The sequence below is a fragment of the Chrysemys picta genome, chromosome 5 (assembly GCF_011386835.1).
Source record: "Chrysemys picta bellii isolate R12L10 chromosome 5, ASM1138683v2, whole genome shotgun sequence".
Lineage (NCBI taxonomy): Eukaryota > Metazoa > Chordata > Testudines > Emydidae > Chrysemys > Chrysemys picta.
In genome coordinates this window covers 9,868,171-9,892,132 of record NC_088795.1, presented here as the reverse complement: position 1 = coordinate 9,892,132, position 23,962 = coordinate 9,868,171, and the positions used below count along the sequence as shown (strand labels likewise).

General features: G+C 45.6%; 1 protein-coding gene across 1 annotated transcript in view; it reads left to right on the top strand.

Annotated features, from left to right (window-relative positions):
• LOC101946165 (transmembrane protease serine 11B-like protein) overlaps positions 1-23,962 on the top strand; it is a 67,887-nt gene that overhangs the window by 1,700 nt on the left and 42,225 nt on the right. Inside the window, exons 2-5 of the mRNA XM_065597430.1 lie at positions 2,923-3,029; positions 7,594-7,715; positions 8,631-8,749; positions 16,916-17,086. Of these exons, the coding sequence (XP_065453502.1) occupies positions 2,923-3,029; positions 7,594-7,715; positions 8,631-8,749; positions 16,916-17,086 (519 nt within the window). The remainder of the gene's footprint in view (positions 1-2,922; positions 3,030-7,593; positions 7,716-8,630; positions 8,750-16,915; positions 17,087-23,962) is intronic.

Here is a 23,962-nt window from a genome sequence, read left to right as displayed (position 1 = left end):
CTTAAGTGGTTCTTGATTGGGCACTTAATCTGCTGGCCAAATGCTTTAGTAAGGCTATCAAGCAAGTAGACAGCCAATATTCCTAACTTCAAGTACAAAAATGATACATGCATACAAATAGGAGGAATGTATTCAGTAGATCATAACCTTTACATAGATATGTTACATGGCATACGTAGCATAAAACATATTCTAGTTATGTCATATATACTTTCATAAGCATATTCCATAAAGCCTTATTGGGGGCACTGTCACAGAGAGAGTGGGTTTTGGGGGGGCTGAGAGCATGTCAGCATGCTGTCTTGTAAGTTCAGACAGCAGCAGATCCCCCTCCCCCCGCCTCTCTCTCTCTCCCACTCACAGCAAGCAACATTCTACAGTAATGATTTGCTTTGTCCCAGAGCAGATAAGCAGCCGGCTGTCAGAAACGGAGCTTTGAAAGGGCATATTCGCATTCCTACAGCCGAGTTCAAAACAATGACAAGAGTGGCCACTTGACTTAAGGGGATTATGGGACATTTCCAGAGGCCAATCAGAGCGCAGTAATGCAACACCTCGTTCACACTGACACTGGGGCGTTTCAGCCGAGGCGCAGCAAGTGTTACGCTTCTCGTAGAGGTGGATTACCAGGAATGCCCCAGCTGCAGAATCCAGGAGCTCTACGTGTCTTGCCAGTGTGGACGGGTCATGAGTTAGGGCGCCTGGGGCTGCTTTAATGCGCTCTAACTTGCAAGTGTAGCCAAGCCCTAAATGTGATGCGCTGCAGCTGTGCCACTGGAGGGTTTCAAGTCTACGTCTACACTACAAATTACTCATAATTGATGTTGCTCAGGGGTGTGAATAATCCACATCCGTAAGCAACGTTAATTATACCAACCTCAGTGCTGGTGTAGACAGAGCTTCTCCCGCCAATATAGCTACCGCCTCTCACGGAGGCAGGAGTTAAGTTGATGGGAGAGCTCTCCCCCATTGGTTTAGAGCATCTTCATCAGAAGTTGTACAGCGGTACAGCTCGCCGCTGTAAGTTATGTAGTGTAGACATAGCCTAGGTGTAGACAGATTCATAGTAAGATGATCCTTGACATGCCTAGTTTAATTAGTCCCTTTTTCATTTAAAGTTAAGAGCTGGATTACACTAGAAAATTAGATCAAACCAGCTACATCACTCATGCGTGTGAAAAATCCCCACCCCTGAGTGACAGGTAAGATGACCTAAATCCATGTGTAGACAGCATTATGTTGATGGAAGAATTCTACAACTGTACCACCGGAGCATTTTAAGTGTAGATATAGCCCAAGTGAGTGTGCACGTGTGGAATGTTGCCATTTCTTGTGGTTGAGAGATCTGGAGTTTTTCTTAAAGCGCCCGCTCATGGGATCGTGATATTATGTGGTGGTGGTATTGTGTTATGATGTGAGAATCTCATCTTTCACTAGCCCTCATCTTTGCAGAGAAAAGTTTTAAAATGTGACCTGAATGTAATAAATTTAAAAAATTCAGAATTTTACTGAATTTTAAAAATAAAATATCATTGGCTTAAAAATAATCATGATTTTTTGGGACCAGATTCATGATTTTTGAATGCTGGGGGCTGGCACTGTGTGTGTGTGTGTGTGTGTGTGTGTGTGTGTGTGTATATATATACCAGTTTGTAAAGATTCCCTTTGACTCCCAATGAAGGGGAGTCAGCCCCTTTGCTTAGGTTTTGTACATCTTGACCTTCGACTTGGAACAGATAAGATGGGTAGGAGCTGCTCCAAACTTGGAATGTCTTTCCAACCTGTCTTTGGGGTGAGGGTTTCAGAAACACCTATGGGAGTGAGACCCCCAAATCCTATTGAAAGTTCCTCTCAGGAAATAAGCATTTTTGAAAATCTCACTCTTAGTCCACTGGACTATGCTGCCCCTACATGTGAGGACAAGTCACACTAGATGCCGACACAGGAGTGGGCTTGACCTCATCCAGTTAGCTGGTTGTGGGGGGAGCATACAGCAGGCCTAATGCTATCAGCATAACCCTGGGTAGCAGCGCCCGCACCCAGCTGCGAACTGAACCAAAATCAGAGGGACCCACCGCTGTGATTTCTAAATACCCCAAAAGTCTGTCTTGGGGGAGTGCGAATTACCTGATCGTTAGGAAAAATCAGTGGCAAGCTTTCAACCCCAGCAGTCAGCTCCTGTCTGCTTTTATCGGGCTCAAGGTTGTCTTTGCAAGGGAGAGCGACGGACACTCCCTCTAAATGAAAGACAGAACTCTTTGGTACACCTTCTAGGTTGCCCCACATCACGTGAGAGGGCTGCAGCCCTGAGCTACGCAGGCCCAAAGGCAGGGATTAGGCTAATCACAAGGTGCCTAGCATATAATTACCCAGCCAGATGCATACGTAGTTGTGATCCCTGATGCCAAGCGAGTCTGGGAGGAGTGAGCACCTGGGGAGAGTTGGACCGGAGGAAGCCATTTGTTTTGGGATTCCTTTATTTGCTCTCTCTTGTCATCTAGGAGGGGTGCTGTAGGAGAGCCAATGATGCAGGCTCAAGAACGGGGACTTGACCTGGAGTTTGCACTAGAGGGTGCTAGCATTTAGGTCACAGCCCGGTGACACCAGCTTGCCAAAAAGGGAGTAAAACCGAAGGGAAATGTGTGGAGCTTCCTGTTATGAATCCTGTCTGGTGAAGAACAAGTCTTTTCACCTAGCTGGTGTGGCCACTCTGCCATGTGAGCCCGTCAATGTCAAGAACAACTGAGTGCTGATCGGCAGCTTGGAGTCTCCTTGTTGCCTCCATGCTCACACCTGCTTGAGGTTTTATTTGCGTGCCAGTTCCCGCGTTTTGCAATAAACCCACACGCTGCTGAGTGTTGCACCACAAGCAGCTCAATGAAGACGCTTCGCTTACCATCCTATTCTCCCTGCAACACCCAGCCGTGCGATGACTGCATGTACCAGCAGCATTCGCGGTGCTTTCGAGACTTCGGTCGCTCCCAAAGAGGCTACCAGACCTACCGGGGTGTGCCATGGGACCTTCAAAGGTAGGTGACGTATTTAATCCTTCTGAGCTGGACTTGGGCGCTTAATGGTAGCAAGGGATGCTGTTTGTGGAGATATTTTGTTTACGTTAAGATGTGTCTGAAGGACCTGGAGCGAGGCCCCCAGTCATCTCCTTTCTTCCCCCATTCCAAAGCCCAGTGGCTTAATCTCTCCCCATCTCTGCCCGTGAGGATGCTTAGGCAGAATGTTGCTCATGATTAGGGTGACAAGATAGCAAGTGTGAAAAATTGGGAGGGGAGTGGGGGGTAATAGGTGCCTATATCAGACAAAGCCCTGAATATCCGGACTGTGCCTATAAAATTGGGACATCCGGTCACCCTACTCATGATGGACCATTCTGAAATGTACAGACCCCCAGAGGAGAAGGCATTCACTGTAGGGGAAGCAGGAGGAGGGGAAACTAACTGGAAGGTCACAGATTGAAAGCGCAAGATGGTGGAATGGCCTGGCTCAGTGGTTCTCAACCAGGGGTACGCATACCCCTGGGGGTAACCAGAGGTCTTCCAGGGGATACATCAACTCACGTAGATATTTGCCTAGTTTTACAACGGACAACATAAAAAGCACTAGCGAAGTCAATACAAACTAAAATATCACACACACAATGACTTTATACTGCTCTATATACTATACACTGAAATGTAAATACAATATTTATATTTAAATTGATTTATTTTATGTGGTAAAAATGAGAGTCAACATTTGTCAGTATTCGTGTGCTGTGACACTTTTGTGTTTTTATGTCTGATTTTGTAAGCAAGTCATTTTTCAATGAGGTGAAACTCGGGGGTATGCAAGACAAATCAGACTTCTGGAAAGGTTGAGAGCCACTGGTCTGGATAAAAGGGGGGTCCTGGTTTGTGGGGGTTCACGGGCTGGATGGGAAGAGAACCTGGGGTTTGATGGGTGGGTGGGGCTCATGGGTGGGATGACTCGGAGAGCCGGGTTTGATGCGGGAGTTGGATCATGGGCCGGAAAAGCAAATTCAAGTGGAAATCCTTAGCCAGACTTACCTAGACCTTAAAGCTTTGGCTTCCATTTAGAAATGTATGGTGGCTGAGGATGTTCCCTTATATTTCCCCTAACTTAGCTGTCCCTCCTGCCCCCAAGCTGAACAACGTAAGGTGCCGTTTTTTAAAGGGCAAAGCTTCTGTGGCATGAATCCTGTGTTTTTTGCCTGTGTGACTCTAATTACTCAGGGACGGATTGTGATACCCTTTCCCTGAGTAGCTCCGTACTCCACACGTGGTCCCACTGAAATTGACAATGAAACTATTATCTCCAGGGAGTAGTTTATTATGGCGTTAAAAGAATAAGGTCCTGATCCTGCAATGCCATTGCATTGCAAGCTCGGGGGTCTAATTTAGTAAGACATTTTACTGTTGATGAAGTTTAACATATTTTAAATGTACTGCTGGTTATAATCTCTCCCTGGAAACTTGAAACAAAAAAATATCTTGGCTCTGGGTTGGTGAGATTTAGTCTTTAAATGCACTGAAACTTTTTTTTAAGATTGTACAAAATATGGCATTGTCTTTGCAAACCATTACAAAGGAAAAGAACGAGTTTGACCTATGTCCTTCTTAACCGTAGCAGCACCCTTTTCAACTTTTTATCTGTAATAGGATATGCATCTATTCAGCTACTTTGCATTTCAATGTGGAAACAAAGCCCCAGTGCAATCTTGCACAGTGGTGAGTTTGTGCATGTAAGTGATGATGGAATGCAGAGTAGGGTGACCAGATGTCCCGATTTTATAGGGACAGTTCCGATATTTGGGGCTTTTTCTTATATCGTCTCCTATTACCCTTCACCCCCTGTCCCGATTTTTCACACTTGCTGTCTGGTCACCCTAATGCAGAGTGAGGACGAGATGGGCCATGGAGCTGCCTCTCAAGGGGTTTTTTTGCATCTAGGTGTGACATTGCATCGCAGAGGCTTGTCTATACACAAGCTGGTGTAGTATATTTTAATAAAAAGAACAGGAGGACTCGTGGCACCTTAGAGACAAATAAATGTGTTAGTCTCTAAGGTGCCACAAGTACTCCTGTTCTTTTTGCGGATACAGACTAACACGACTGCTACTCTGAAACCTATATTTTAATAGTATCTTATGGTATATTTAAAGCAGTACAACCCTCCTATTGTGAATGCAGTTATACTGGTATAAAGGTGCTTATATTGATGTAGCTTATTCCTTTAAGAGACGGGAAATATATAATACTGGTATAAGGGACTTTTTATATTGATAAAACTACATCCATGATAGGGGTTGTAACAATATAACTATTTTGTTATAAGAAAAAAAATCACACCCCTAAAATAGTTATGCCAGTACAAAAACTGCATAGATCAGGCCTGAGTAAAGTGTGTAGCCTCCTTCTGACAGGAAAGGAAGTTTGCCATTTGGAGATCAGGTAAAAGAATTGCATCACTTATCCTGCAAATACAGGGCAAATCGCTGAATTAAATCATTGTAGATCTGGGAAGCAAGGGAGTACACTAGCTTGACTTCTCAGAAGGCTCATCTTATGAAAGACATTTCCAAGTGCCCCGCACAGAACACCTTCCTGGCTCACTGTACTGCACTGACTTCAGAGGAGCTTTCGTTAGGTGTGAATTCAAGCGAGTTTTGGAACAAGAACAGCCATGAGCTATTGGCGTTGCAGCACCTGCCATATCTCACTAATACAGCAATCACATTATTCCTTACTGAAAATACATTGCGGCAAACCTGGGCAGGAAATAGAAATCAAAACCTTCAGGGCGTTGGTGGTGCTGAGAACAACAGCTAATGACTCTGTTGTTCATTCGAAAGCAGCATGGGCGCATTTCAGTGACGGTTGAATCAGCATTGGCTCTTGTTTCTACATGCGCAGCTGGGTTTGTTTGTATTTTTTTATAAAGCAGGGGCTGAACCAGACACGGCCAACTTTAGGGAAGTTGGGATCCCTATTCAAATTCAACAGCTGGTGCCTTTCTCTATAATTGAGCCAAGGTCCCAGTTCAATCCATCTCTCCCTAAATTTTGGAAAGTTCAAATCTAGGTCCCTGATCCAGCAAAGGACACTTAGATACGTACTTAATCTGAAGTCTTTGAGTCGGTAATGTATTTTTAGATGGGCATATTGCAAGTTGGAGACGATTGTATGTGGTCTGTATTCTGAATGCGGCCTGGTGTGATTGGATGCATCCATAGCTCCCATGGGAGACTGTTGTCCAAATGCCATGGTGATGTAAACAGCAGGGTTAGTTACACACGTTGCACTGAAAAATGGGTGTAGGTGGTGAAGTCCTGTAACTTGCGTTCATTTGGCATTCAGTAGGTGATCAAAATGCATGTAAATTGCAGGCTGATGGGGGCGGAAGGGGTGCGTGTATAGCAGGAAAGGCAGAGACATGAGACATTTTTGTTACTCTTTTCTGGACTTTCTCCAATTTGTCCACATCTCTCCTAAATTGTGGTGCCCAGAACAGGACTCCAGCTGAGGCCTTACCAGCGTCAAGTAGACCAGGACAATTACCTCCCATGTCTTACATACAACACTCCTGTTAATACACCCCAGAATGATATTAGCCTTTTTTGCAACTGTATCCCATTGTTGACTTGCATTCAATTTGTGATCCACTATAACTCTCAGATCATTTTCAGGAGTACTACCAGTTATACTTTCTACTCAATTATCTAAGTCATTAATAAAAATATTGAATAGTACCAGACCCAGGACTGACCCCATGGGGCCCCACTAGATATATCCTCTCATTTTGATAGTAAACCATTGATACTTTGAGTGCTATCTTTGCATCCACCTTCTAATAATTGTATCTAGACCACATTTTGCTAGTTTGCTGGTGAGAATGCCATGTGAGACTGTGTCAAAAGCCCTACTAAAATCAAGATCTATCGTGTCAACTGCTTTCCTCCTATTCAGTAGGCCAGAAACCTTGTCAAAGAAGGAAATTAGGTTGGCATAATTTGTTCTTGACAATTCCATGCTGGCTATTCCTTATAACCCCATGATCCTCTGATTGTTTCATAATTTGTTCCAGTATCTTTCCAGTGTTGAATTTAGGCGGATTGGGCTATAATACCTTGGGTCCTCTTTGTTCCCCTTTTTAAAGAGAGGTATTATGTTTGACCTATCTCACTGCCAACTCTTGTGATTTTATTGCAAGTCTCGTGATATTTGGTGTCTTTATTAGCGCTCCTGCTCCTGGAGTTATGTGAGCCTCTTGGCTTTCATTTAAAGGAGGTAGTAGGTTTTTAGAACTCTTGACCGTGAAGAGAAGTTTGAAAATGTGACCCAGGCGAACCCTAAAGACTCAATACCCAGAAAGCAAATAGAAAGAACCCAGCACTTGTTTTTCCTACACTCTCATGATTTTAAAGCCAATCTCGTGATTTTTAAGGCTTGGCTCAGGCTTTTTGACTGTTCGGGGTGGCAGCAGTGCCCTGGAGCATTTTGTTTGGGCCAGGGAGGTCGCGGGGGATTATTGGTACATTTACTAATAGGCGGGGGATGTTTTTCCCCCTTTGCTTTTCAGGGTTCACCAGTTGGGCACCAAACCGAGATTTTTCAAGCCCTGGAAGATCGCTCTAATCGCTGTGGCTGTAGCGATGGCGGCGGCAATCACCATCGGCATCCTGGTGTATTTTTTGGCCTATGGTAAGCATTGTGTGTGTTTGGGCACATGGTATGGTGCAGCTCCCTCAGGTTGAGGTGCTTTGCACGTTACTGGGAGCCAATGTTTCCATCAGCAGAATTAAAACTCATCTGAGGGGAATTACCACCAACTTCGACATCTCCCGCTTCTTTCCCCCTTCAGCAATCTCTGCTCAATGCTTCCTCCTGCCACTCGGGGTTGCAAGTGTCACTGTCGCTATTGTCTCTTGGTCATAAGGCCACTGGCTTGTACTCTTTTCAGATCCTTCCTCTATACCCACCTCTGCTGTGATGCCTGCACATCACTGCCGTGTGGCGCTGGTTTGCCAAGGGACCAGCTGACCTTTCTGAGAAACTATCCGTTCTGTTGTTCCCTTCCTCTCTCACCTAGCCTCTCTGTCTTGTCCATCTCATTCGGACTGTGAGCTCTTCTTTGCTATGTGCCTGTACAGCGCCTGGCCTGATGGGACCCTGATCCTTGAGAGTGGTTCCTAAGCACCCTTGCAACACACACAATTTTGGGTAAACCCAGGAGGGCAGGAGGGAGGGCAGTGTGCCAGTTCGATATTTCTTGCCCATGCTCTGGTGCCGTGTGGGGTTGAATATGAACTGCTGCTTGTTGGCAGAGAGGTTGATGGGGACACCCTCCTGGGGAATCAGATGATCTTCCCCCGCATTGTTACAGCTCTGCTCGGTCCACATGGCAGGGTCAGCCCCCACCCCTGTTCTGTTCAACGGGAAGCTTTTATCCACCACGGCCAGCTCTTGCACCGCGGCCGTCTGAAAGGCATTCATGCAGGTGTAGGTCTGCCCACTCTTGGGCCTTCAGATGTTTTCCCAGGAGACCCCGGAGTGGTCTGAGCCAGCCCTGGATGGGCTGTAATGCAAGTATTACCCATTCCTTTTCTTTCCTTTCAGATCAGAGGCTGTTCTATTACAATGGCAACTTTAAAGTCACTAGTATCCAGTACAGCGATGGCCTGGCCAGACAATCCTCAGGAGAGTTTAGAGACCAGAGCGGAAGGATCGAGAGACTGGTATGTCAGGATTTCTCTCTGCTTCCCTCCCTTTGTAAACCGACCATTGAACATGCAGAGGGTGATTAACGTCAAATCAGAATGATGCGCTGTTATGCCAGAAACCTCCAACTCCTGTCCCCTGAGCTCCAGGGCTGGCCTATGTCAGGGTTTGCTTATCTCTGACAGCCGCCAACTCGGCCAACACGCCGGGGATTCAACCAGGGACGTCCAGAGCTAGAAGCGTGAGCTGCCACAGCCCGAGCTAAAGCTTGTGGGTGGAGCGGTAACAGTCTCAGAACCTCGACAGACTCGGCAGGTAGACCTGGCTTCTGCCACTCACCTGCTGTGTGACTGGGCAAAGGCCAATCCCCTGGCCACTCTGACTGTCTCTCGTCTATTTAGATGAGATCGCTGGGACTGGGCCTCTAGTGCAATCGGGGTGAAAATACACTTGAGTTCCAGTCTCCTTCACGCTCCCTTTAGTAATTCAACAAGTCCCCTGGTTGGGTCAGCAAGCCAGCTAATCTTGATCCCATTTGCGGTTTATGATTCTCTCTGTAGGGAAAAAAATGTATTACAGTGTCTGGTCCTGCAAGGTGCCGAGAGCCCTCGCTGTCAACGATGGCTTTGCTGGGAGCTGAGGGCACCCAGCCTCCAGCAGCACCCAGCCCTTTGCGGTCCCTTTGGTATGCTGCATTGGGTAATGACTCTATTGACAGCATGGGGCAGGCAAAAGTTGATTGGTTGTCCCTCATCGAGGAGCTAGGGAAATAGATACGTACTGCACCTTGAAGCGAAAATAAGAAAGGAAATGACACTTCCCTGCCGGTGATAATTACAGAGTTCAACCCTTTGCAGCAATAAGCAAGCACTTGTGGTCGTGTCTTTTATTCCTCACGACAGGACGCTTGTCTCTCTCACCTGCTGTTTAGTGATCTTGCCTAGCTGTTCACTCTCCAGGGCAATCAGCGCTTCCTGCGCTCCCAGCACTACTCAATCATTTAACTGAGGGCTGTGCAACGTAGTCACAACAACATGTCAACTAGGGAAAGCATCCTGCCTTAGGAGGCAAAGTCCCGGGCTGTATTCCTGGCTCTGCCAATGACCAGCTCAGCTGTGTGACCTTGGCCGAGTCACTGCTCTTCTCCATGCATCTATTTCCTCTTCCACCTTGTGTCTGTCTTGTGACCTGAGACTGCGAGTGTTTCAATGTGAGAGCTGTCTCTTACTCTGTGTTTGTACAGCACCTTGCACAAGGGGCCTTGAATTTAGTTGGGGCTTCAGATGCTACCGTAAGCACCTAAAAATACAGGGTTTTCAAATGTGTGAGAATCAGAGAATTTGGTGGAGGGGAAAAATCCTCCACAACTTAAAAGAATAATGTTATTTCCTGGATTAATTTTATTTGAGGAGCAGTGCATTCGTTGTTAGCTATATTATCGGATGAACAGTGTTCGTGCTGCTCTAATAAAGACACCGAGGAGTACACCGGCTTTCCTGGAGCCACTCCTACGATCTCGTCTCCCAAGAGCTGTCCTTGCCCCAGAGGTGAACTTCTCTGCAGGTGGCTTGAGCTCCCCAGCTCCCTTGGACCTTTACCATGTGTCTATTACCACAGAAATGTTGTAAAACATCCACCACTCTGCTGTCTGGCTCCCACCCAACAAAAAAACTGTACCATTTCTCCTTCCCTGCTTTTTCTTTTAACCTCCTATGTTCTATCCAAAAAGAATGAATGGAATGTATTCAGACTACCTTCCTAAAATTGCCCGGGGCAATTTAGAAAACAACTCAGTATATAAATGAATAATGATAGACTCTTACTGGATCTAATCCTGCCCCTTAATGAAACCAATGGCAAAAGTCCAGCTGACGTAACTGAGGCTAGGTCTACACTACCCGCCTGAATCGGCGGGTAGAAATCGATCTCTCGGGGATCGAATTATCGCGTCTCGTCGGGACGTGACAATCGATCCCCGAATCGATGCGCTTACTCCACCAGCGGAGGTAGGAGTAAGCGCCGTCGACGGGGAGCTGTGGAGGTCGATTTTGCCGCCGTCCTCACAGCGGGGTAAGTCGGCTGCGATACGTCGAATTCAGCTACGCTATTCGCGTAGCTGAATTTGCGTATCTTAAATCGACCCCCCCCTGTAGTGAAGACCTGCCCTGAGAGAAAGAAAGGCTGTCTGTGGTATTTGGAGCAGTTCCTCTACTCTGGGGCAGTTCTAGGAGAAACATTTCCTCTACTCATGAGATTCCTCCTAATTCAGCCCAATCCACTCCAGACAATTCAAAGCATTCTTATTAATTGGCAGTTTTCTCAGCATTTCGATCCAAAAGGTTTTCACCCGTTTGTTAAAACCCAGCATCCTGTCCCTTTGTTGTCGTTGTTCCTGCTTCCTAATTCATCTGGATTTACTCGAATCCCTCTGGGTTCGGTGTTTTAACAGCCATAAGCCTCCACATTGCCATTAATCACAGGGATGCTTTGTAGATAAATGCAGTACGTTTCATAATGATAAACACGGTGAGCAAAGGTGAATCATCCCTAACAATCAGACACGCTCAAGCCACCTGTTGTGCAACTCCTGGCAGGCTCTCCCTGCTCCGATCCTTGTCTGAATAGGCTTTCTTCGTCCATACTCAGAGCAGGTCAGAGACGAGTTGCGTTTAGAGAGCTGGTAGAATACAGGGGAGAGTGACTCCAATACCTTCCCTGGGAGCAGCTGTGTACACATTTGTACTCCATGCTGCTTCGGTGCTGAGCACCGACACAGCAAGTATGAATTCCTGCTTCCTTGTCTCCTCGAAGGCCGACGGGAAGGTCGGAAATCATGCCAGAGCGCTGATGAGCTTGGTGCACCAATCAGCACCCAACAACTGACTAGAAAGTCTGGCATACGTATTCCCGGGGCAATGCTGGGAGCTGGAGGATGTGGGGAAGTAGATGATGAAAGGTTTCTGCTTCCTGGCTTGCTTACCCCGAGTGGACCTTAGAGTTCCCTCAGCACTTTCTAAGAGGGCAAGATGTTAGCCTGGGGGCCTGATCCAATCTCAGCTCAGATTGCGCTGTTCTGGCGAGCTGAATAAGGTATCTTCCCTTCCCACCCTAAAATACACTCAACCAGATCTTCTCCTCCTGTTTGTGGTTTCTAGGAAGCCAAGGAGCAGGGTTCATGGTTTCTGATATCAAGCTTATTTTATAGTGGGCCCCCTTACTACCCAGCTGATCTCCTCCTAGACTCCTCAGATACCATTTCTTCTTCGCTGGCTTTTCTGCATCCCCACCCCACCCCCCTAAACCCCACAGTTCCTGCCTTTCCCCATGTCAGATTTTAGTTCGGTTTCCTTTGCCCCCATCAAATCCATCTGTTTTCCCTCAGGCCCCCCTCCCCCAGAGGCCAGCTTCCCTTCCCACTCAATAATAACCTCAGCGGGGGTGCACAGCCGTAGCGCTAGCCTCAGCTCTGCCCTGATCCAGCCACCAAAGGGCTGCGCATCTGTAGTGGCTATCTTGCCTCACCCTGGTCGGGGTCCCTCAGCTCTCCACGCGGTGGCTTACCTGGGTGACCTCCACCTCCAGCGGTGGCACTGCAGGGCCCCAAGTAGGGAGAGGGCTGCAGGAGTGGGGCTTTCCTTTTGAGATGGCTTGAAAATCCCCACTTTCAGATTCCTCTTCCTCTGCCGCGGGCCTGGCCAGGTCCGTCCCTCCATCCCCTGCCCTCCCTCCCCCTGCATTAAATTTAAACCCCTCTTCCATGACTCTCCTACTGGGGTGTGGTGTTTAGCCAGCTCCTGGCTGGGTGGGCAGTGGTTGTGGAGGTGCTAGCGGCAGCGCGGCTCCAGAACAAACTGTGCGGCCAAAGGAGAAGTGTGGAGGGGCCAGATCTCTACACACATGCCCCAAGAACTGGGGGGTAGAACTGGATTTCAGTCTCTGCAGGTTTGCAAGTCTGCCTCGTCTTCCTTCATGATAATCTGAACCCCCACCACCACTTCCCGTGTCAGCAAGGGGGTGTACGGATCAGTGCAGCATGTATAAAACTTTTAGGTCTCCTTTCAGATGGAAGGTGCTAGATGCATATATATGAAGGCCAGAAGGGACTATGATGATCATCTACTCTGACCTCCTATAAAACACAGGCCATGGGATTTCACCCAGTTACTCTTGAACCTAGCCCATAACTTGAGGTTGATCAAGAGCATCTTCTTTACAAAGACATCTAATCTTGAATTAAAGACTTCAAGTGGTGGAGAATCCACCACATCCTTAAGTATAGCAGTTTAGGATAGGCTTACTTCAGTGAATATCACTCTTGAAATATAATACCTGAGTATGTCTGAGGACAAATAATGTGGGTTTGCAGATAATACATTGTCAGAGCATCAAATCCAGCTTCTTCTCTACCAAATATTGTAAAGGCACTTAAAAACAGTGGAAAATTATTGTTAAAATTTAGAAATGCTATTAGAAAAGTATGTAGAGCATGCTATACAAATAACTTTTATTGTCAATGGGAAAGTATTACAAAATGGATTGTGGGGAAAATGGTCAGTTTTGAAATGAACTACACTGAAGTGGCTGTCTTGGAACTGGGTATATGAAAGGAGTTCCGGATTAGGTTACCAGGATGATGTGGGACAGATTTTGTCCTCATTTATACCCATGCTACTTGGTTAGAGGGACGTGTTTAACTGTGACAAGGTGGGTGAGATAATATCTTGTATTGGACCAACTTCGGTCGGTGAAAGAGACAAACTTTTGAGCTACACAGAGTTCTTCAAGTCCGGAAAAGGTACTTCGAGCAGCACAGTTAAATACAAGGTGAAACAGATTGTTTAGCATAGGTAGTTAATACATATTCTAATCTAAGGGATCATTCAAGGTGGAGTGGCCTATTGACACTTCTGCAGTCATATGGGGAAAAAAGGGGGTGCTGGTTAATGGGTTACAGATTGTTGTAATAAGTCATACATCTGGTGTCTCTGTTCAGTCCATGATTTTAGGGTCTAGCAGAATTATGAATTTAAGTACCCAGGCTCATCTTTTGAAGGTGTTGTGCAGGTTTCTTTTGAGGATGAGGACTGAGAGGTCAGATATAGAGTGACCGCTGTGTGAAAAGTGTTCACCACAAGTGACAGGGTGTTTTTGTCTTTTATCATTTTCCTGCGTGAGTTCATTTGAGAGTGTAGTGATTGTCTGGTTTCACCCACATAGTTGTTGTTGAGGCATTGAGTGCATTGGATGAGGTACACCATGTGTTGTGATAGGCATGTGTAGGACCCATGGATCTTGAAAGGTGTGTTGTGGGGGGTGTTGATCATTGAAGTAGTGGAGATATATCTGCAGGTTTTGCATCTGTTGTTCTGGCAGGGTCTAGTGCCTTTTTGAGTTGGTGTGGCCTGGTTTGTGTGGAGCTTGCTTCTGATAATGAGCTTGGAGAGGCTGGGAGGTTGTTTGAAGGCCAGAAGAGGAGGTTCAGGAAAGATTTCATTCAGGATGAGGTCCCCATTGAGCATGGGTTGTAGCTGTTTGATGATATCCTGTATGGATTCTAGTGTGAGGTGGTAGGTGACAAGTAGGGGTGTGCAGTCGGAGGGAGGGGGGTTAATTCTGTATTTAGCAAGTTCTCTTGGGGTATACGGGTGGCCTGTTCCTTGAATCGATTTACTTCTCTGGTGGCCTGTCCTTGTTTGGTGAAGGCAGTTTTTGCCGGCGACCAGGATGAGGGTGGTCTAGCTTAGTGTCCAGAGCAGGCAGCAGGTGAAGTGGCCGGAGCCAGAGCTGTAGTCAGTTGCCAAAGCCAGGGTCAAGACCGGAAATCAGGAACTGTATATAAGAGCCGGGGGTCGAGCCAGAGTCCACAGTCAGGAGCCAGAGGCAAGGCTCAAAACCAGAGGTCAGGAACTTGAGCAAGCAGGATAGCAGGCAAGGAAGGGTTCAAGGCAGGGACGGGACAGACGCAAGGCTGGGTGCAAGGCAGGACCAGATAGGAATAAGCTAGCTCAGGAGCAGGCACACTAGCGGGCATGAGTGTTGAGAAGCTAGCGAGCTGCTGCTGTTGCTGGCTTAAGAACCAGCCTGCTGGCCTCGGAAGCCAATCAGGTTGTGTGGTTATCCGGCAGCTGTTGCAGGCCAGCTGTACTGACGAGGCTGTCTGGAGACTAGCTCTGATGCAGGTCCCAATTCCTGACAGTTTTGTGTGTGTGAAGGTGTGTGTCCCGGCCTCTCTCCTTGGAGCAGGTTCTGTGGTATCTGAGTGCCTGGCTGTAGGTAACCGATTTCTTGGTGTGTTTGGGGTGGTTACTGGATCTGTGAAGGTAGGTGTGGTGATCCATGGGTTTCTTGTGTGTAGTTGTCTGTAGGGTTCCTTTGTTGAAGCTGATTGTGATGTCCAGGAAGTAGATGCTAGTGTGGGAGTGTTCCACAGAGAGTTTAATGGACGGGTGGTGGTTCCTGAAGTTGTGGAAATCGATGAGGGAGTTTGTCATCCGAGCAGAGGATGAAAATATCATCAGTTTATCTCAAGTATATCATTGGTTTTGCGGTGTGTTTGTCCAGACATTCTTCTTCAAGGCAGCCCATGAAGAGGTTGGCATACTGGGGAGCCATCCTAGTACCCATGGCTGTTCCCATGGCTTGGACAAAGTGTTTGTTGTTGAATGTAAAATTATTGTGGGTGAAGATGAAATGGATGACTCTGGCAATGTGTTTGGGAGCCCCCCCTTGGCTCCTCCTCCGGGCACGCCCCCCCCCTTGGCTCCTCCTCCGGCTGCACCGCTGACCGCCCCTCCCCCCCCGCTCCTCTGGCCACCATGCTGCACGGCCCCCGCCCCGCTCCTCCAGCCGCGCGCCCGCCGCCCTCCCATGGCTGCCGGCCGCGCTGTGGGCGGCCAGCCTGTGTCCCCCCCTTGCTCCTCCAGCCGCGGCTGCAGGCTGCATGCTGCGCAACCCTGCTCCTTCGGCCGCGCGCCCGCTGCCCCCCCATGGCTGTCGGCCGTGCTGCGGGTGGCCAGCCTGCGCTCCCCCCTCTCTCCTCCGGCCGTGCTGCGGGTGGCCAGCCTGCACCCCCCCTTGCTCCTCCGGCCGGTGGCCGCCTTTGGAAAGGTGCCGATTTTGGGAAAAGGGGTGAGGGGAAGCGGCTGCTTCCCCTGCACCCGGCTAGCTACGCTACTGGGTACAGCCCTTGTTCCAGATCAGGTGGTAGCTAGGGGATTTCTCATGATGGCTCCCCCACTTTGTTCTGTTCCACCCACTTATATATCTTTTGCATAAGGTGGGAATCCTTTGTCCCTCTCCGGGTTCCCACCCCCTCCTTCTCAATGGAAAAGCACCAAGTTAAAGATGGATTCCAGTTCAGGTGACATGATCACATGTCACTGTAAGACTTCATTACCCACTTGCCAGCACACACCTATACAGGAATACTCACAAGTAAAACAGTGCCATCTACAGTCAATTGTCCTGGTTGATGGGAGCGATCAAGATTCCAAACCACCATTAATGGCCCACACTTTGCATAATTACAATAGGCCCTCAGAGTTATATTTCATATTTCTAGTTTCAGGTACAAGAATGATACATTTATACAAATAGGACGACCACACTCAGTAGATTATAAACTTTGTAATGATACCTTACAAGAGACCTTTTGTATGAAGCATATTTCAATTACATTATATTCAAATTCATTAGCATATTTTCATAAAATCATATAGAGTGCAACGTCACAGGGTAGACCTAGGAGGGCTGTCCATTGTCTTGTAAATATTAGAGTCAGGCAGCTATGCTGTCACTGTGAGGGATGTTGGTGTATAGAGAAATGACATCCATGATGGCAACGATGGTGTTCTGAGGGAGATTGTTAATGTTGCAGAGTTTATGGAGGAAGGCAGTTGTGTCCTGGAGGAAACTGGCCCTTTGTGTGGTGAGTGGTTTGAGGATGGTTCTTATGAGTTCTGATATTCCTTTAGTAAGAGTGATGTGGCCAGATATGATGGTTCTGCCTGGGTTCCCTTGTTTATGTATCTTGTGAAGTATATAGAAGGTCCTTGGGGTGCATTCATGGGGGGGGTGAGGTTGTAGAGTGTCTCTTGGAGTTGTTTGGGGAAAGATTTGATGATATCCTCAAATTCCTGGGTAAACTGTGGTGTGGGGTCTTCTTTGAGTTCTTTATACTGTAGAAGTTGGTGTCGGAGAATTGTCGGCTGATCTTGTTAATAGTTGAGGACTATGATGGCACCCCCTTTGTCTGCTGGTTTGATCACTATCTGGTGGTGAGATTTCAGGGACTGTATGGCTGTCCTCTCGGTGGTGAAGAGATTGTGGTGGATGTGATGTTTAAGGATTTTCCGGTCAGTTTCTTTCCTGAAGCAATCAATGTAATGATCAAGAGTGTGGTTTCATCTGCTATATGGTATCCAGTCAGATTTTTTTTTTCTTATGATTGTTAGTGGGGACGTGGTAATTGTGAGTGGTGTTATCATTTTTGTGAAAGAATGCTTTGAGGCAGAGTCTGTGGAAGAATTCTTAAGAACATAAGAACGGCCCTACTGGGTCAGACCAATGGTCCATCCAGTCCAGTATCCTGTCTTCCGACAGTGGCCAATGCCAGGTGCTCCAGAGGGAATGAACAGAACAGGTAATCATCAAATAATCCATCTCCTGTTGCCCATTCCCAGCTTCTGGCAAACAGAGGCTAGGGACACCATCCTGGCCCATCCTGGCTAATAGCCATTGATGGACCGAACCTCCATGAAATTATCTAGTTCTTTTTTGAACCCTGTTATAGTCTTGGCCTTTTCAACTTCCTTTGGTTGACTGTGTGTTGTGTGAAGAAATACTTCTTTTTATTTGTTTTAAACCTGCTATTAATTTCATTTGGTGACCCCTAGTTCTTGTGTTATGAGGAGTAAATAACACTTCCTTATTTACTTTCTCCACACCAATCATGATTTTATAGACCTCTATCATGTCCCCCCTTAGTTGTCTCTTTTCCAAACTAAAAAGTTCTAGTTTTATTAATCGCTCCTTATATGGAAGCTGTTCCATACCCCTAATCATTTTTGTTGCCCTCTTCTGTACCTTTTCCAATTCCAATGTATCTTTTTTGAGATGGGGTGACCACATCTGCACGCAGTATTCAAAATTGATTTATACAGAGGCAATACAATATTTTCTGTCTTATTATCGATAATTTTCCTAATGATTCCCAACATTCTGTGAGCTTTTTTGAATGCCGCTGCACATTGAGCCGATGTTTTCAGAGAACTATCCACAATGACACCAAAATCTCTTTCTTGAGTGGTAACAGCTAATTTAGATCCCACCATTTTATATGTATAGTTGGGATTACGTTTTCCAATGTGTATTACTTTGCATTTATCCACATTGAATTTCATCTGCCATTTTGTTACCCAGTCACCCAGTTTTGTGAGATCTTTTTGTAACTCTTCGCAGTCTGCTTTGGACTTAACTATCTTGAGTAGTTTTGCATCATCTGCAAATTTTGCCCCCTCACTGTTTTACCCCTTTTTCCAGATCATTTATGAATATGTTGAATAGGATTTGGCCCAGTAAAGACCCCTGGGGGACACCACTATTTACCCCTCTCCATTCTGAAAATTGACCATTTATTCCTACCCTTTGTTTCCTATCTTTTAACCAGTTACCAATCCATGAGAGGCCTTTCTCTCTTATCCCATGACTGCTTATCCGTTTAAGAGCCTGTGGTGAGAGACCTTGTCAAAGGTTTTTGGAAAGTCCGAGTATGCTATATCCACTGGATTACCCTTGTGCACATGTTTGTTGATCCTCTCAAAGAATTCTAATAGATCTCTGAGGCATGAGTTCCTTTTACAAAAGCAATGTTGACTCTTCCGCAACAAATCCTGTTCCTCTATGTATCTGATACTATAATTTAACCCGTTTGCCTGGTACTGAAGTCAGGCTTATCAGCCTGTAATTACCAGAATCATCTCTGGAGCCTTTTTAAAAAATTAGTGTCACATTAGCTATCCTCCAGTCATCTGTTACAGTCACTGATTTAAATGATAGGTTACATATCACAGTTAGTAGTCCTGCAATTTCATATTTGAGTTCCTTCAATACTTTTGGGTGCCACCGAGTCCTGGTGACTTATTATTGTTTAATTTATCAATTTGTTCCCAACCTCCTCCACTGACACCTCAATATGGGACAGTTCCTCAGATTTGTCACCTAAAAAGAATGGCTCAGGTGTAAAGATTAATGCAAATAATTCATTCAGCTTCTCCATAAGGACCTTATCTTCATTGAGTGCGCCTTTAGCACCTCGATCATCAAGTGGCCCCTCTGGCTGTTTGGCTGATTTCCTGCTTCTGATGTACTTTAAAAATGTTGCTGTTAGTTTTTAAGTCTTTGGCTAATTGCTCTTTAGATTCTTTTTTGGACTGCCTAATTATATTTTTACACCTGAGTTAATGCAATGATTAAACAACTAGTTCTATTTATTAGATCCATTTATAAGGCACGCATCAGTCTGGTATCGGGGTGCACTTTACATAGCATGGATTATGAGCCATTAACAATCCCAAATATAGGGCCATCTGGTGGAGTGGTTGTTAATTTTGTTAGATAGTCCTTACTCTGGCAAAGTCTAATTCGACTGAATGACAATGAGAACTAAGTCAAACAAACAAACAAACAAAAAGGAATCCGTTGCTTTATGGAACTCATGCTTTTTAGGACCTCATGAATTAAAATCGTCACCTACATAGTCCCATGGTTTTAAAGAACAAAGACAGGAAAAAACTTGACTGCATGGAATTCCAGGGCCAACAGCTAGCTGAAAAGCTGGTACAAACAGGTGTGTCTTGTAAGGTACTTTAAGGACCTGGATCTAGCAAATGTGAGTTGTTCTTTTGACGTCAGTGGAACCACTTGCAGGCTTAAACTGAAGCATGTGCTTTGCTGGATCTGGGCCTTATTGTGCCCAGGTTTTGTCTTAGGCACACATCCAGCAGGAGTAGATCCCAGAGGTGGGAGCTGGCCATGGAGCTCTTCCTGAAGCACCAGCTTCCATGAGCTTTCCATTTGGGACAGGGTGATGGAGTACACCCAGTGACTGTAATTGTGGTGGTGGCGGAGAAGAGGAGAAGAGGGAGGGCTAAACTCAGAAGCGATGTACAGGGTGGTGGGAATTACATATTGGGAAGCATGTAGTTGTAGCCCTGTCAGTCCCAGGATATTAGAAACATAAGGTAGATGAGGTAATATATTTTATTGGACCAACTTCTGTTGGTGGGAGAGACAAGCTTTCAAGCCACACAGAGCTCTCCTCCAGGACTGGGAAAAGCACTCAGAGCTGAAGAAGAGCTCTTTGTGGCTCAAAAGTGTGTCTCTCTCACCAACAGAAGTTGGTCCAGTAAAAGATATGACCTCACCCACTCTGGTTCTCTAGTATTGGGAGGAGGGTATATGAGAGTCCAAAGGAGTCTGAACTGGAATAATTTACAGAGGAAGGAGGTCTAAGGATGTGTGGAGTAAAGCAGAGGCCTACTTCACCATACGCCTGTTTGTACCCTCCTGCTAATGCTTATCCTGCTACAGCTCTCGCTTCTCTCCCCGCAGTGGGTGAGGTACACCTGTGAGACCAAGACTGAGTTGGCCAAATTATAAAACCAGCTATGGTGTGAGAGGGAGTAAATTATACATTGGGAAGTGGGTGTGAGTCTCCGCAAGTCTAGGTTAGTTTAAATTTACATGTTGAAAGGGCTGGTAAAAGGTGTGAATTAGACATAGTCTCTCCCGACCTAACTCCCTTCTGAATATGACCCACTTTTCTAAAACTCGGGCTTAAGTCATTTCAGCCATTCTAGTTGGTGGCCAACATTTTGAACTTTAGCTGGAAATGGATTTGCAGTGAGGGCAGGGTATGATCCACTGGGGAAATATGCTTCCTCCATCTGCCTCACTCGGAAGGCAAGTATTGTAGCTATATTCTGCACTAGCCAAAGCTTTCAAAGGGCAATCAAGGCTAGTCCTAGGCAGGGGGTCTTGCACTAGCAAGTCTCCAGCAATGTGATGTTCCTATTTTTATCAAGTTTTATAAACTTCATGGGACAATATTTTTAAATATAGTTCCCTAAAGTTAGGCTCTTATGTCCTTATTTAGACAGGTGCTGGGTGCACAGGTTACTTAGGGCAGGTCTTCACTACAGGGGAGGGGGTCGATTTAAGATACGCAAATTCAGCTATGCGAATAGCGTAGCTGAATTCGACCTATCGGAGCCGACTTACCCCGCTGTGAGGACGGCGGCAAAATCGACCTCCGCGGCTCCCCGTCGACGGCGCTTACTCCCACCTCCGCTGGTGGAGTAAGAGCGTCGATTCGGGGATAGATTGTCGCGTCCCGACGAGACGCGATAATTCGATCCCCAAGAGATCGATTTCTACCCGCTGATTCAGGCGGGTAGTGTAGACCTAGCCTTAGATACCTAAATGAGGACTTAGAAGTAGACCCAGTCAAAATGGTTTATTCAAAGATTTTTTTTTTCCTACTAAGATGGTATTTTTTTGTTTTGTTTTGCTGACGATTTGGGGTTGAAAAATATGTGCATATCATGAAAAGCTAAAAACTTTCTACTTTTCTAAATAAAGGTTCTTCATTTTTTTTCAATTTAGGATTTTTTCCCCTTCTTCTCCAGCCCTTCTTACCTTTTGCCCTTTTCCATTTTACCATTGGAAAAACACCCCAAGTGTTAGTTTATATTTTTTCATTAAACAAATAGAAGTTCTACTTTTTTCTTGGCACCTAATTTCAACAACAACAATAACAAAATTTATCGGTGGGGGAGGAGCTTTTTCCTGAAATACACGTACCATTTTTGACAAGCTCTGCTTAGGAGACCTAACTGAATAGTTCTTGTTTTTCCACAAACATGACTGCCAATTTATTCTGTCACAATGGGGGCTCCCTCTAGAGGTGAAAATGCTACTCTACAGGTGTTACTCAAATGTGACAAAAAAGTATCCTGCTGACTCCTGCACAAAGCATGGAATTAGACAGGGATTATAATCCCAAACAGCAAAATCAATTGTCTCCCTGCAGCTCAGCCTCCCGGGAAATGGGGCTGAACAACGGAGGAAGTTGGCATGAGGATGACTGATTTATTTAGCTATTGAATTGGAGGTTTATAATATACTCAACGTTCAGTATAAAGCTGTAGGAAATAACCAAGTTGTGGTTTTACAGAGACTTGATGCACACTGTACCCTAAGAAAGACAGTAACACACGAAAGGCATCATTTCTTTATTTGTGTCTTAAGTTCATTCAGTATTTGGGAAAATACTTGAATATGTGCTTGAAGTTAAGTACATGCTTCAGTGTCATTGAAGTCAATGGAACATACACATATGTTTAAAGTTAAGCATGTGTTAAGGTGCTTCTCTCAGATGAGATGCTGTACCGAATCAGGGCCTTACTCAGTGACCTGTGTTTATATAGGTCTTTCACTTAGCAAGAGGGGAGAGAAAAATAGTCACAAAACCCAGGGAAATATGATTTAGGTCCCAGAGTTAGCAGATTCAGTGTGGTATCTGAAACTACTTATTCATTATTTTTGTCATTGACATGATTTCAAGTTGACGGTGTTCCTTTAAAACTGCAAATATACACCCAGTGTTTGCCTTAGTTTACAGCTTTTTTTTTTATGGAAAGAATTGTCAGAGAAAAACACAGTTCTCACTCTTTTAGTTGGGTGCAGCAAAGTCCAATACTTTATTATCTCTAGCAATTGCGTGGAGGGAGAGCGTGCACTAGGACACAGGGTTTCCCTCTCCTAGGCAGGTCTCTCAAAAGATAAACAATTAAGGCAAGCATTTATACCTTTTGTTACATACAATAATGAGCAACAGCTGCATTTTGTTTATACATAATCCATCCTGATCTTATTTTTCTCACTTATTTAGACTCTAGTCTACATTCCATATTATCTACACAAGGTCGCAACAACTTCTCACACAGTTCTTTCCCACTTGCCTCACACAATCCTCGCTTCTACAAGTCTCGCGTTATTAGGGTTACAGTTAGCCTGACTCTTGCTAACAGAAGAGACTGTTTGCATTGACATCCCCTTCCAATCCCTGTCAGGCCTTGCTCTACTTCCACACACACCCCTTTTGTACGTCTAGTACAACAAACATCCTGATGACATCCATACCAGCTGCTTTTTCATTTTCCCCTTGGTTTATCAGGGTGCCAGATGTAATAAACATTCCCCTGCATATAAGAGAGCCTGGAAAAAAGGTACCAAGAAGGATCTTTTTGCAAAAAAGGGCAAAAGCAGATCATTTGCCTGCAGGTCTAATGGGTGCCCCAAGTGCAGCCTTTGGGCTGTTTACTGGATCAGGGTCCCAAGTCAGTACTGAGAAGAGGAAAGACTAGAAAGAAGCTTTTTGGAACTGACTTGAGGCTCTGTTACAGACAAACTTGATACAGGAGCTCCTGCCAACGTATGGCTATAAAAGATGCACAAGAAACCCAGGTATAAGTTTCGGAGTAGCGGCTGTGTTAGTCTGTATCCGCAAAAAGAACAGGAGTACTTGTGGCACATTAGAGACTAACACATTTATTTGAGCATAAGCTTCGAAGAAGTGGGCTGTGGCCCACGAAAGCTTATGCTCAAATAAATGTGTTAGTCTCTAACGTGCCACAAGTACTCCTGTTCTTTTTCCAGGTATAAGTGAAGACAGAAAAAGTAAATAAGCTAAATGGCATGAAGAACAATTACCAAGAAATTGGGATTTCAGATCTGGAGTGTATGATTGAAATGGAATCTTATCTTGGTCACACAGCTATAAATCCAGAGTCATTCCACTGACTTAAAGAAAATTAAATCAGTGGAATGACTCTGGATTAACACTGGTATAAATGAGATCAGAATTTGGCCCTCATAAAAGCCTTAAGTGCTCCATAGTTGATATCCCAAGAGGCAGTTGTTTAAAACGTGCAATCCATTAGGGGGGAAAGAATCAAAACAAAACACCGTGCATGTGTGAATTATGATTTTTCAAACCCTCTTAACAAGACCACATCAAAATGAATCTTCCCAGGGAGACTGAAAACCACTCTTCTCCGGAGGGCTATTTCCCTCCAAACTTCAGCTTCTTACCTCCACCTGCTCTGGGGCTTCGGCTGTTCAAAAAACAAAACGCAAAATGTTGCTATAATGGGGAAAGTGCAGTTAAA